This window comes from Petromyzon marinus, unplaced genomic scaffold, assembly GCF_048934315.1.
Source record: "Petromyzon marinus isolate PM22_M1 ecotype Great Lakes invasive population unplaced genomic scaffold, UKy_Petmar_22M1.pri1.0 PM_Scaffold_118, whole genome shotgun sequence".
In the NCBI taxonomy this organism is placed as follows: domain Eukaryota; kingdom Metazoa; phylum Chordata; class Hyperoartia; order Petromyzontiformes; family Petromyzontidae; genus Petromyzon; species Petromyzon marinus.
In genome coordinates, this window is record NW_027423078.1 from 50,001 (window position 1) to 64,107 (window position 14,107).

Below are 14,107 nucleotides of genomic sequence, written 5' to 3' on the forward strand. Positions count from 1 at the left end.
AGACACAGACACACACACACAGAGACACAGACACACACACACAGATACACACACACACACAGATACACACACACAGATACACACACACAGATACACACACACACAGACACAGAGACACAGACACACACACACAGACACACATACAGAGACACACACACACACAGTCACAAACACACGCACACAGTGACACACACACAGTGACACACACACAGTGACACAGACACAGTGACACACACACAGTGACACACACACACAGTGACACACACACACAGTGACACACAGTGACACACGCAGTGACACACGCAGTGACACACACACAGTGACACACACAGTGACACACACACACAGTGACACACACACACAGTGACACACACACAGTGACACACACACAGTGACACACACACAGTGACACACACAGTGACACTGTAACACACACACAGTGACACGCACACAGTGACACAGTGACACACACACAGTGACACACACACACACAGTGACACACACAGTGACACACACACAGTGACACACACAGTGACACACACAGTGACACACACACAGTGACACACACACAGTGACACACACAGTGACACACACAGTGACACACACAGTGACACTGTGTAACACTTTTATTACTGCAACATGACCACAGTGAGTACAGCTGATTGATCTCCTGAGAGCCTCCATTGAGATTCACAGTGAAAGTGAATGGGCACGGGGTGAGTGAGTGGGTGAGTGGGTGAGTGAGTGTATTGGTGAGTGAGTGGGTGAGTGTATGGGTGAGTGAGTGGGTGAGTGGGGGAGTTTGTGAGTGAGTGGGTGAGTGGGGGAGTTTGTGAGTGAGTGGGTGAGTGGGGGAGTTTGTGAGTGAATGGGTGAGTTTGTGAATAATTGTATGGGTGAGTTAGTGAGTTTGTGAGTGAGTGGGTGAGTGAGTTTGTGAGTGTATGGGTGAGTGAGTTTGTGAGTGAGTGAGTTTGTGAGTGAGTGGGTGAGTGAGTTTGTGAGTGAGTGTATGGGTGAGTTTGTGAGTGAGTGTATGGGTGAGTTTGTGAGTTTGTGAGTGAGTGAGTATGGGTGAGTGGGTGAGTGAGTTTGTGAGTGTATGGGTGAGTTTGTGAGTGAGTTTGTGAGTTTGCGAGTGGTTCACGATGGCCGTGGGTTCACGGGGTTAAAGTTCAGGCGGATGGGGCGGTCAGGGGTCAGGATGAGGTCAAACTTCGTCCCAATGGGTTGGAGGTCAAAGGGCGTGACCCGGAAGTCACGCAGCACCTGGGGACAACAACATCAACATCAACAACATCAACAACATCAACAACAAACATCAACATCAACAACATCAGCATCAACAACATCAGCATCAACAACATCAACAACATCAACAACAACATCATCAACAACAACAACATCAACAACATCATCAACAACATCATCAACAACATCAACAACAACATCAACAAAAACAACATCAACAACATCAACAAAAACAACATCAACAACAACATCAACAAAAACAACATCAACACTACCATCAACAACAACATCAACAACATCAACCTCATCATCATCAACCTCATCAACATTATCAACATAAACATCAACAGCATCAACAATATCAACAACATAAACATCAACATCATCAACATCAACCCCATCAACATCAACCCCATCAACATCAACAACATCATCACCAACAATATCAAAATCATCAACATCATTAACATCAACATCATCATCTCCATCATCATCAGTAGCATCATCATCTTTAACAACATCATCATCATCAACAACAGTAGCATCAACAACATCATCAGTAGCAGCATCACCACCACCATCACCACCATCACCACCACCATCACCACCACCACCATCACCACCACCACCACCATCACCACCACCATCACCACCACCACCGTCACCACCAACACCAACAACATCACCACCACCATCACCACCACCATCACCCCCACCACCATCACCACCACCATCACCACCACCACCATCACCACCCCCACCACCATCACCACCACCACCACCTCCACCACCACCCTCACCACCTTCACCACCACCAACATCACCACCACCATCATCACCACCACCTTCACCACCACCACCACCAACATCACCACCACCATCATCACCACCACCATCACCACCACTAACGTGTGCCAGGAGGAGATGCATCTCCATCATGGCCAGCCTCCTGCCCAGACATTGTCGCGGCCCAAAGCCAAAACTCAGAGCCTGGAAGTGATGACGACTTCCCCCTCTAGCTCCTCCCCCTCCTCCAGCTCCTCCCCCTCCTCCAGCTCCTCCCCCTGCAGCTCCTCCCCCTCCAGCTCCTCCACCTCCAGCAGTCATCCCACAAGCCTCCCTCTCTCCTCCTGTTGACAGGGTGAGAGGGTGAGTGAGTGGGTGAGTGAGTGGGTGAGTGGGTGAGTGAGTGGGTGAGTGGGTGAGTGAGTGGGTGAGTGAGTGAGTGGGTGAGTGGGTGAGAGGGTGGGTGAGTGGGTGAGTGAGTGAGTGAGTGGGTGAGTGAGTGGGTGAGTGGGTGAGTGAGTGAGTGGGTGAGTGAGTGGGTGAGTGGGTGGGTGAGTGGGTGAGTGAGTGGGTGAGTGGGTGAGTGAGTGGGTGAGTGAGTGAATGGGTGAGTGAGTGGGTGAGTGAGTGAGTGGGTGAGTGAGTGAGTGGGTGGGTGAGTGGGTGAGTGAGTGGGTGAGTGGGTGAGTGGGTGAGTGAGTGAATGGGTGAGTGAGTGGGTGAGTGAGTGAGTGGGTGAGTGAGTGAGTGGGTGGGTGAGTGGGTGAGTGAGTGGGTGAGTGGGTGAGTGAGTGAATGGGTGAGTGAGTGGGTGAGTGAGTGAGTGGGTGAGTGGGTGAGTGGGTGAGTGAGTGGGTGAGTGGGTGAGTGGGTGAGTGAGTGAGTGAGTGGGTGAGTGAGTGGGTGAGTGGGTGAGTGAGTGGGTGAGTGGGTGAGTGAGTGAATGGGTGAGTGAGTGGGTGAGTGAGTGAGTGGGTGGGTGAGTGGGTGAGTGGGTGGGTGAGTGGGTGAGTGAGTGGGTGAGTGAGTGGGTGGGTGAGTGGGTGAGTGAGTGAATGGGTGAGTGAGTGGGTGAGTGAGTGAGTGGGTGGGTGAGTGGGTGAGTGGGTGGGTGAGTGGGTGAGTGAGTGGGTGAGTGAGTGAGTGGGTGAGTGAGTGGGTGGGTGGGTGAGTGAGTGGGTGAGTGAGTGAGTGGGTGAGTGGGTGAGTGGGTGGGTGGGTGAGTGAGTGGGTGGGTGTGTGAGTGAGTGGGTGAGTGAGTGAGTGGGTGGGTGAGTGAGTGAGTGGGTGGGTGAGTGAGTGTATGAGCGAATGAGTGAATGAATGTGTGAGTGATTGTATGAGTGAATGAGTGAATGAATGAGTGAGTGACTGAGTGAGTGAATGAATGCGTGAGTGAATGAGTGAGTGAATGAGTGAGTGAATGAGTGAGTGAATGAGTGAGTGAGTGAATGAGTGAGTGAATGAGTGAGTGAATGAATGGGTGAATGAATGAGTGAGTATGAATGAGTGAATGAGTATGAATGAGTGAATGACTGAGTGAGTGTGTGAGTGAGTGTATGAGCGAATGAATGAGTGTGTGAGTGAATGAATGAATGAGTTAGTGAATTACTGAGTGAGTGAATGAATGCCTGAGTGAATGAATGAGTGAGTGAATAAGTGAATGAATGAGTGAGTGTATGAATGATTGAATGAGTGAATGAATGATTGAATGAGTGTGTGAGTGAATGGGTGAACGAATTAATGAACGAATTAGTGAACGCATGAATGAGTGAATAAGTGAGTGAATGACTGAGTGTATGAGTGAGTGAATGAGTGAATGAATGCGTGAGTGAATGAATGAGTGAATGAGTGAGTGAATGAGTGTATGAATGAGTGAGTGAATGAATGATTGAATGAATGAGTGAATGAACGAGTGAGTGTATGAGTTAGTGAATGAATGTGTGAGTGAGTGAATGAATGAGTGAATGAATGAGTGAATGACTGAGTGCATGAGTGAATGAATGAGTGAATGAATGAGTGTGACTGAGAGTTAATGAATGAGTGAATTAATGAGTATGAATGAGTGAGCGAATGAGTGAGTGAATGAGTGTATGAATGAATGAGTGAATGAATGAGTGAGTATGAGTGAGTGAATGAATGAGTGTGAGTGTATGAGTGAGTGAATGAGTGAGTGAATGAATAAGTGAATGAATGAGTGAGTGTATGAGTGAATGAATTAGCGAGTGTGTGAGTGAATGAGTGAGTGAATGACTGAATGAATGAGTGAATTAATGAGTGAATTAATGAGTATGACTGAGTGAATGACTGAGTGAATGAGTGAGTAAATGAGAGTGAATGAGTGAGTGAGTGAATAAATGAGTGAGTGAATGAATGAGTGTATGAGTGAGTGTATGAATGAGTGAGTGAATGAGTGAGTGAATGAGTGAGTGAATGAATGCGTGTGAGTGAATGAGTGAATTAATGGGTGAATGAATGAGTGAATGAATGAGAGTGAATGATTGAATGGGTGAGTGAATGAGTGAGTGTATGAGTGAGAGTGAATGAGTGAGTGTACGAGTGAATGAGTGAGTGTACGAGTGAATGAATTAGTGAATGACTGAGTGAGTGTGTGAGTGAGTGAATGAGTGACTGAGTGAGTGAATGAGTGAATGAATGAGTAAATTAATGAGTGTGAGTGAATGAATGAGTGAGTGTTTGAATGAGTGAATGAGGGTGAGTGAATGAATGAGTAAATGGATGAGTGAATGAATGAGTGAATGAATGAGTGTATGAATGAGTGTATGAATGAGTGTATGAGAGTGAGTGAATGAATGAGTGAGTGTATGAGTGAGTGTATGAATGAGTGAATGAATGAGTGTGAGTGAATGAGTGAGTGAATTAGTGAATGAGTGAGTGTGTGTGAGTGAATGAATGGGTGAATGACTGAGTGAGTGAATGAGTGAGTGTATGAATGAGTGAATGAATGTGTGAGTGAATGACTGAGTGAGTGAATGAATGCGTGAATGAATGAGTGAATGACTGAGTGAATGACTGAGTGAATGAGTGAATGAGTGAGTGAGTGAATGAGTAAGTGTGTGAGTGAATGAATGACTGAGTGAATGAGTGAGTGAGTGAATGAGTTAGGGGGCTACCCGTGACGCTGTCCTGCGGCTGCCGGGCCCAGCGTTGTGGCCAGAAGCGTTCCGGGTCGGGGAAGATGGCCGGATGGCGACCCATCGCAAAGATCCCCACCTGAACCAGCGTCTACACAACAACATCATCAACAACATCAACAACATCATCATCAACATCAATAACATCAACAACAACATCAACAACATCAACATCAACAACAACATCAACAACAACATCAATAACATCAACAACAACATCAACAACATCAACAACATCATCAACAACATCAATATCATCATCAATAACATCAACAACATCAACAACAACATCACTACCATCACCGTCACCCCCACCATCTCCGCCTCCACGACCACGCCCCCTTACAACAACGCGCACGCACGACCACGCCCCCCTCACGACCACGCCCACTCTCACCCCACGTGGTACGAGGTAGTTCTGAATGATGACGTCCTCAGCGATGTACCTCTGCACAGACAACGCGACTGGGTGGAGCCTGCGGCACAAAGACAGAGACAAAGGTCCCCCAGGTAGCCTCACAGTGGGCTGTAGGGGCAAGTGCAGACAGAGACAAAGTTCCCCCAGGTAGCCTCACAGTGGGCTGTAGGGGCAAGTGCAAACAGAGACAAAGTTCCCCCAGGTAGCCTCACAGTGGGCTGTAGGGGCAAGTGCAGACAGAGGCAAAGGTCCCCCAGGTAGCACTCTCAGTGGGCTGTAGGGGCAAGTGCAGACAGAGGCAAAGGTCCCCCAGGTAGCCTCTCAGTGGGCTGTAGGGGCAAGTGCAGACAGAGACAAAGTTCCCCCAGGTAGCCTCACAGTGGGCTGTAGGGGCAAGTGCAGACAGAGACAAAGTTCCCCCAGGTAGCCTCACAGTGGGCTGTAGGGGCAAGTGCAGACAGAGACAAAGGTCCCCCAGGTAGCCTCACAGTGGGCCGTAGGGGCAAGTGCAGACAGAGGCAAAGGTCCCCCAGGTAGCCTCACAGTGGGCTGTAGGGGCAAGTGCAGACAGAGGCAAAGTTTCCCCAGGTAGCCTCTCAGTGGGCTGAGCGAGTGGGTGAGTGGGTGAGTGAGTGGTGAGTGAGTGAGTGGGTGAGTGAGTGGTGAGTGAGTGAGTGGGTGAGTGAGTGAGTGGGTGAGTGAGTGAGTGGGTGAGTGGTGAGTGGGTGTAACAGTGAGTGGGTGTAACAGTGAGTGGGTGTAACAGTGAGTGAGTGAGTGGGTGTAACAGTGAGTGGGTGTAACAGTGAGTGAGTGTAACAGTGAGTGGGTGTAACAGTGAGTGAGTGTAACAGTGAGTGGGTGTAACAGTGAGTGTAACAGTGAGTGGGTGTAACAGTGAGTGGGTGTAACAGTGTGTGGGTAGGTGTAACAGTGAGTGGGTGTAACAGTGAGTGAGTGTAACAGTGAGTGTAACAGTGAGTGAGTGTAACAGTGAGTGGGTGTAACAGTGAGTGGGTGTAACAGTGAGTGGGTGTAACAGTGAGTGGGTGTAACAGTGAGTGAGTGTAACAGTGCGTGGGTGTAACAGTGAGTGGGTGTAACAGTGAGTGAGTGGTGAGTGAGTGGATGTAACAGTGAGTGAGTGTAACAGTGAGTGGGTGAGTGTAACAGTGAGTGGGTGAGTGTAACAGTGAGTGGGTGTAACAGTGAGTGAGTGAGTGTAACAGTGAGTGTAACAGTGAGTGTAACAGTGAGTGAGTGTAACAGTGAGTGAGTGTAACAGTGAGTGGGTGTAACAGTGAGTGAGTGTAACATTGAGTGGGTGTAACAGTGAGTGAGTGTAACAGTGAGTGTAACAGTGAGTGAATGAGTGTAACAGTGAGTGAGTGTAACAGTGAGTGAGTGGGTGTAACAGTGAGTGAGTGTAACAGTGAGTGAGTGTAACAGTGAGTGGGTGTAACAGTGAGTGGGTGTAACAGTGAGTGAGTGTAACAGTGAGTGAGTGTAACAGTGAGTGAGTGGGTGTAACAGTGAGTGGTGAGTGAGTGAGTGGGTGTAACAGTGAGTGAGTGTAACAGTGAGTGAGTGTAACAGTGAGTGAGTGAGTGGTGAGTGAGTGAGTGTAACAGTGAGCGGGTGTAACAGTGAGTGGGTGTAACAGTGAGTGGGTGTAACAGTGAGTGGGTGTAACAGTGAGTGAGTGTAACAGTGAGTGTAACAGTGAGTGGGTGTAACAGTGAGTGAGTGTAACAGTGAGTGTAACAGTGAGTGGGTGTAACAGTGAGTGGGTGTAACAGTGAGTGAGTGTAACAGTGAGTGGGTGTAACAGTGAGTGAGTGTAACAGTGAGTGGGTGTAACAGTGAGTGGGTGTAACAGTGAGTGTAACACGGAGTGTAACAGTGAGTGGGTGTAACAGTGAGTGTAACAGTGAGTGGGTGTAACAGTGAGTGGGTGTAACAGTGAGTGGGTGTAACAGTGAGTGGGTGGATGTAACAGTGAGTGGGTGTAACAGTGAGTGAGTGTAACAGTGAGTGTAACAGTGAGTGGGTGTAACAGTGAGTGAGTGTAACAGTGAGTGGGTGTAACAGTGAGTGGGTGTAACAGTGAGTGGGTGTAACAGTGAGTGGGTGTAACAGTGAGTGAGTGTAACAGTGAGTGGGTGTAACAGTGAGTGAGTGTAACAGTGAGTGAGTGTAACAGTGAGTGAGTGTAACAGTGAGTGAGTGAGTGGTGAGTGAGTGAGTGTAACAGTGAGCGGGTGTAACAGTGAGTGGGTGTAACAGTGAGTGGGTGTAACAGTGAGTGGGTGTAACAGTGAGTGAGTGTAACAGTGAGTGTAACAGTGAGTGGGTGTAACAGTGAGTGAGTGTAACAGTGAGTGTAACAGTGAGTGGGTGTAACAGTGAGTGGGTGTAACAGTGAGTGAGTGTAACAGTGAGTGGGTGTAACAGTGAGTGAGTGTAACAGTGAGTGGGTGTAACAGTGAGTGGGTGTAACAGTGAGTGTAACACGGAGTGTAACAGTGAGTGGGTGTAACAGTGAGTGTAACAGTGAGTGGGTGTAACAGTGAGTGGGTGTAACAGTGAGTGGGTGTAACAGTGAGTGGGTGGATGTAACAGTGAGTGGGTGTAACAGTGAGTGAGTGTAACAGTGAGTGTAACAGTGAGTGGGTGTAACAGTGAGTGAGTGTAACAGTGAGTGGGTGTAACAGTGAGTGGGTGTAACAGTGAGTGGGTGTAACAGTGAGTGGGTGTAACAGTGAGTGAGTGTAACAGTGAGTGGGTGTAACAGTGAGTGAGTGTAACAGTGAGTGGGTGTAACAGTGAGTGGGTGTAACAGTGAGTGAGTGTAACAGTGAGTGAGTGAGTGTAACAGTGAGTGGGTGTAACAGTGAGTGAGTGGGTGTAGCAGTGAGTGGGTGTAACAGTGAGTGAGTGTAACAGTGAGTGAGTGAGTGAGTGTAACAGTGAGTGAGTGTAACAGTGAGTGAGTGTAACAGTGAGTGTAACAGTGAGTCGGTGTAACAGTGAGTGGGTGTAACAGTGAGTGAGTGTAACAGTCATTGGGTGTAACAGTGAGTGAGTGTAACAGTGAGTGAGTGTAACAGTGAGTGAGTGTAACAGTGAGTGGGTGTAACAGTGAGTGGGTGTAACAGTGAGTGAGTGTAACAGTGAGTGTAACAGTGAGTGGGTGTAACAGTGAGTGAGTGTAACAGTGAGTGGGTGTAACAGTGAGTGGGTGTAACAGTGAGTGAGTGTAACAGTGAGTGAGTGTAACAGTGAGTGTAACAGTGAGTGGGTGAGTGTAACAGTGAGTGAGTGAGTGTAACAGTGAGTGGGTGTAACAGTGAGTGGGTGTAACAGTGAGTGGGTGTAACAGTGAGTGGGGGTAACAGTGAGTGGGTGTAACAGTGAGTGGGTGTAACAGTGAGTGGGTGTAACAGTGAGTGAGTGTAACAGTGAGTGGGTGTAACAGTGAGTGAGTGTAACAGTGAGTGGGTGTAACAGTGAGTGGGTGTAACAGTGAGTGAGTCGGTGTAACAGTGAGTGAGTGTAACAGTGAGTGGGTGTAACAGTGAGTGGGTGTAACAGTGAGTGGGTGTAACAGTGAGTGGGTGTAACAGTGAGTGAGTGTAACAGTGAGTGGGTGTAACAGTGAGTGAGTGTAACAGTGAGTGGGTGTAACAGTGAGTGGGTGTAACAGTGAGTGAGTGTAACAGTGAGTGAGTGTAACAGTGAGTGGGTGTAACAGTGAGTGAGTGAGTGTAACAGTGAGTGGGTGTAACAGTGAGTGAGTGGGTGTAGCAGTGAGTGGGTGTAACAGTGAGTGAGTGTAACAGTGAGTGAGTGAGTGTAACAGTGAGTGAGTGTAACAGTGAGTGAGTGTAACAGTGAGTGTAACAGTGAGTCGGTGTAACAGTGAGTGGGTGTAACAGTGAGTGAGTGTAACAGTCATTGGGTGTAACAGTGAGTGAGTGTAACAGTGAGTGAGTGTAACAGTGAGTGAGTGTAACAGTGAGTGGGTGTAACAGTGAGTGGGTGTAACAGTGAGTGAGTGTAACAGTGAGTGGGTGTAACAGTGAGTGAGTGTAACAGTGAGTGGGTGTAACAGTGAGTGGGTGTAACAGTGAGTGAGTGTAACAGTGAGTGAGTGTAACAGTGAGTGTAACAGTGAGTGGGTGAGTGTAACAGTGAGTGAGTGAGTGTAACAGTGAGTGGGTGTAACAGTGAGTGGGTGTAACAGTGAGTGGGTGTAACAGTGAGTGGGTGTAACAGTGAGTGGGTGTAACAGTGAGTGAGTGTAACAGTGAGTGGGTGTAACAGTGAGTGAGTGTAACAGTGAGTGGGTGTAACAGTGAGTGAGTCGGTGTAACAGTGAGTGAGTGTAACAGTGAGTCGGTGTAACAGTGAGTGGGTGTAACAGTGAGTGGGTGTAACAGTGAGTGAGTGTAACAGTGAGTGGGTGTAACAGTGAGTGTAACAGTGAGTGAGTGTAACAGTGAGTGAGTGTAACAGTGAGTGGGTGTAACAGTGAGTGAGTGTAACAGTGAGTGAGTGTAACAGTGAGTGGGTGTAACAGTGAGTGGGTGTAACAGTGAGTGGGTGTAACAGTGAGTGAGTGTAACAGTGAGTGGGTGTAACAGTGAGTGGGTGTAACAGTGAGTGAGTCGGTGTAACAGTGAGTGAGTGTAACAGTGAGTCGGTGTAACAGTGAGTGGGTGTAACAGTGAGTGGGTGTAACAGTGAGTGGGTGTAACAGTGAGTGGGTGTAACAGTGAGTGGGTGTAACAGTGAGTGTTACAGTGAGTGAGTGTAACAGTGAGTGAGTGTTACAGTGAGTGAGTGTAACAGTGAGTGAGTGAGTGCTCACCGCAGCGTCTCGGTGAGGGTGAGTCGTATGAGTGGGGTCAGGCGGATGACCTCTAAGGGGTCAGCTCCAGGGGTCATGGCCTTCGTGACCTCTGACCTCAGCTCCTCCTGGAGCGAGGGGTTACGGGACAGCTCCATGAGAGCCCAGAGCAGTGTGATGGAGGTCTGACAACAACAACAACATCAACAACAACAACAACATCAACAACATCATCAACATCAACAACAACATCAACAACAACATCAACAACAACATCAACAACAACATCAACAACAACATCAACAACATCAACAACAACATCAACAACATCATCAACAACAACATCAACAACAACATCAACAACATCAACATCAACAACATCAACAACATCAACAACAACATCAACAACATCATCAACATTAACAACAACATCATCATCAACAAAATCAACAACATCAACAACAACAACATCAACAACATCAACAACATCAACAAAAACATCAACAACAACATCAACAACAACATCAACAACATCAACACAACAACATCAACAACAACATCAACAACATCAACAACAAAATCAACAACATCATCAACAACATCAACAACAACATCAACAACAACATCAACAACATCATCAACATTAACAACAACATCATCATCAACATCAACAAAATCAACAACAACATCAACATCAACAACAACATCAACAACAACATCAACAACAACAACATCAACAAAAACATCAACAACAACATCAACAACATCAACACAACAACATCAACAACAACATCAACAACATCAACAACAAAATCAACAACATCATCAACAACATCAACAACATCAACAACATCAACAACAACATCAACAACATCAACAAAATCAACATCAACATTAGCAACATCAACACCAACATCAACAACAACATCAACAACATCAACAACATCAAAAACAACAACAACAAAATCAACAACAACATCAACAACAACATCAACAACAACAATATCAACAACATCAACAACATCAACCACCCACTCACCCACCCACTCACCCCCCCCACTCAATCAATCACTCACCCACTCACCCACTCAATCACTCACCCACTCACTCACCCACCCACTCACCCACTCACTCACCCACCCACTCACTCACCCACTCACTCACCCACTCACCCACCCACTCAATCACTCACCCACCCACCCACTCACACACTCACCCACTCACTCACTCACCCACTCACTCACCCACCCACTCACCCACCCACTCACTCACTCACCCACCCACCCACCCACTCACTCACCCACTCACTCACTCACTCACCCACCCACCCACCCACTCACTCACTCACCCACCCACCCACCCACTCACTCACCCACTCACTCACTCACCCACCCACCCACCCACTCACCCACTCACCCACTCACTCACCCACCCACTCACTCACTCACCCACTCACTCACCCACTCACTCACCCACTCACTCACTCACTCACCCACTCACCCAATCACTCACCCACTCACCAATCACCCACTCACTCACCCACCCACCCACCCACACACTCACTCACCCACCCACCCACCCACTCACTCACCCACCCACTCACCACTCACTCACTCACCCACCCACCCACTCACCCACTCACTCACCCACCCACTCACTCACTAACCCACTCACCCACCCACTCACTCACTCACCCACTCACCCACCCACCCACTCAGCCACTCACTCACCCATCCATCCACCCACCCACTCACTCACCCATCCATCCACCCACCCACTCACTCACTCACCCACTCACTCACCCACTCACTCACTCACCCACTCACTCACTCACCCACTCACCCAATCACTCACCCACTCACCAATCACCCACTCACTCACCCACCCACCCACCCACACACTCACTCACCCACCCACCCACCCACTCACTCACCCACCCACTCACCACTCACTCACTCACCCACCCACCCACTCACCCACTCACCCACTCACTCACCCACCCACTCACTCACTAACCCACTCACCCACCCACTCACTCACTCACCCACTCACCCACCCACCCACTCAGCCACTCACTCACCCATCCATCCACCCACCCACTCACTCACTCACCCACTCACCCACCCACTCACCCACTCACCTACCCACTCACTCACCCACTCACTCACCCCCCCACCCACTCACCCCCCCACTCACCCACCCACCACCCACCCACCACCCCCCCACCACCCCCCCACCCACCCACCGTGTCCACCCCCCCTGCCATGAGCTCGGTCACGCTTGCCGCGAGGTCTCCCAGTGAGAGGCTGTCCCTCTGCAGCAGGCCCGCCATGATGCTCACGTGACCCGCCCGGGCTCCGCCATCGCCGCTCGCCCCCGCACGGAACGAGAGGACGGACTTCTGGATCCATCTGTTGGCTGGGGTGGTGGTGGTGGTGGTGAGGGTGGTGGTGGTGGTGGTGAGGGTGGTGGTGGTGGTGGTGAGGGTGAGGGTGGTGGTGGTGGTGAGGGTGGTGGTGATGATGGTGGTGGTGGTGAGGGTGGTGGTGAGGGTGGTGGTGGTGGTGAGGGTGGTGGTGGTGGTGAGGGTGGTGGTGGTGAGGGTGGTGGTGGTGGTGAGGGTGGTGGTGGTGGTGAGGGTGGTGGTGAGGGTGGTGGTGGTGGTGAGGGTGGTGGTGGTGAGGGTGGTGGTGAGGGTGGTGAGGGTGGTGGTGGTGGTGGTGAGGGTGGTGGTGAGGGTGGTGGTGAGGGTGGTGGTGGTGGTGGTGAGGGTGGTGGTGGTGTGGGTGGTGGTGGTGGTGAGGGTGGTGGTGGTGGTGAGGGTGGTGGTGGTGAGGGTGGTGGTGGTGTGGGTGGTGGTGGTGAGGGTGGTGGTGAGGGTGGTGGTGGTGGTGGGGGTGGTGAACTCCACCCACCCACACGGTCACCGTGACCCCCACCCACCCACACGGCCACCGTGAACCCCACCCACCCACACCGTGAACCCCACCCACCCACCCACACCGTGAACCCCACCCACCCACACGGCCACCGTGAACCCCACCCCACCCACCCACACGGTCACCGTGAACCCCACCCACCCCACCCACCCACCCACCCCACCCCACCCACCCACCCACCCCGCCCACCGTAGGTGAAGATGAGGTCCCAGGCGTGTGTGTGACGTCTCCACGTTGGAGTGTGGAGGGCCCGGTGCAGGCCGGCCGGCACCACCCACACGGTCACCGTGAACCCCACCCACCCTGAACCCCACCCACCCACACGGTCACCGTGAACCCCACCCACCCACCCACCCCACCCACCCCACCCACCCACCCCACCCACCCCGCCCACCGTAGGTGAAGATGAGGTCCCAGGCGTGTGTGTGACGTCTCCACGTTGGAGTGTGGAGGGCCCGGTGCAGGCCGGCCGGCACCACCCACACGGTCACCGTGAACCCCACCCACCCACCCACCCACCCCACCCACCCACCCACCCCACCCACCCACCCACCCCGCCCACCCACCCACCCCGCCCACCGTAGGTGAAGATGAGGTCCCAGGCGTGTGTGTGACGTCTCCACGTTGGAGTGTGGAGGGCCCGGTGCAGGCCGGCCGGCACCACCCACACGGTCACCGTGAACCCCACCCACCCTGAACCCCACCC

The 14,107-nt window shown here is 50.6% G+C and overlaps 2 protein-coding genes across 2 annotated transcripts in view; one reads left to right on the forward strand and one right to left on the reverse strand.

Annotated features, from left to right (window-relative positions):
- LOC142922607 (nondiscriminating glutamyl-tRNA synthetase EARS2, mitochondrial-like) overlaps nt 1-662 on the forward strand; it is a 45,139-nt gene extending 44,477 nt beyond the window's left edge. The window contains exon 8 of the mRNA XM_076063426.1: nt 1-662. This exon is cut by the window's left edge and continues 680 nt beyond it. The gene's annotated coding sequence lies outside the window, so the exon portion shown is untranslated.
- Nucleotides 609-14,107, reverse strand: part of LOC116938440 (cholesterol side-chain cleavage enzyme, mitochondrial-like) — a 39,535-nt gene continuing 26,036 nt past the window's right edge. Inside the window, exons 8-14 of the mRNA XM_076063423.1 lie at nt 13,591-13,693; nt 12,708-12,880; nt 10,484-10,647; nt 5,590-5,668; nt 5,172-5,283; nt 2,161-2,381; nt 609-1,269 (exon numbers count right to left, since the gene is read on the reverse strand). Of these exons, the coding sequence (XP_075919538.1) occupies nt 1,144-1,269; nt 2,161-2,381; nt 5,172-5,283; nt 5,590-5,668; nt 10,484-10,647; nt 12,708-12,880; nt 13,591-13,693 (978 nt within the window). The 3' untranslated portion in view covers nt 609-1,143. The remainder of the gene's footprint in view (nt 1,270-2,160; nt 2,382-5,171; nt 5,284-5,589; nt 5,669-10,483; nt 10,648-12,707; nt 12,881-13,590; nt 13,694-14,107) is intronic.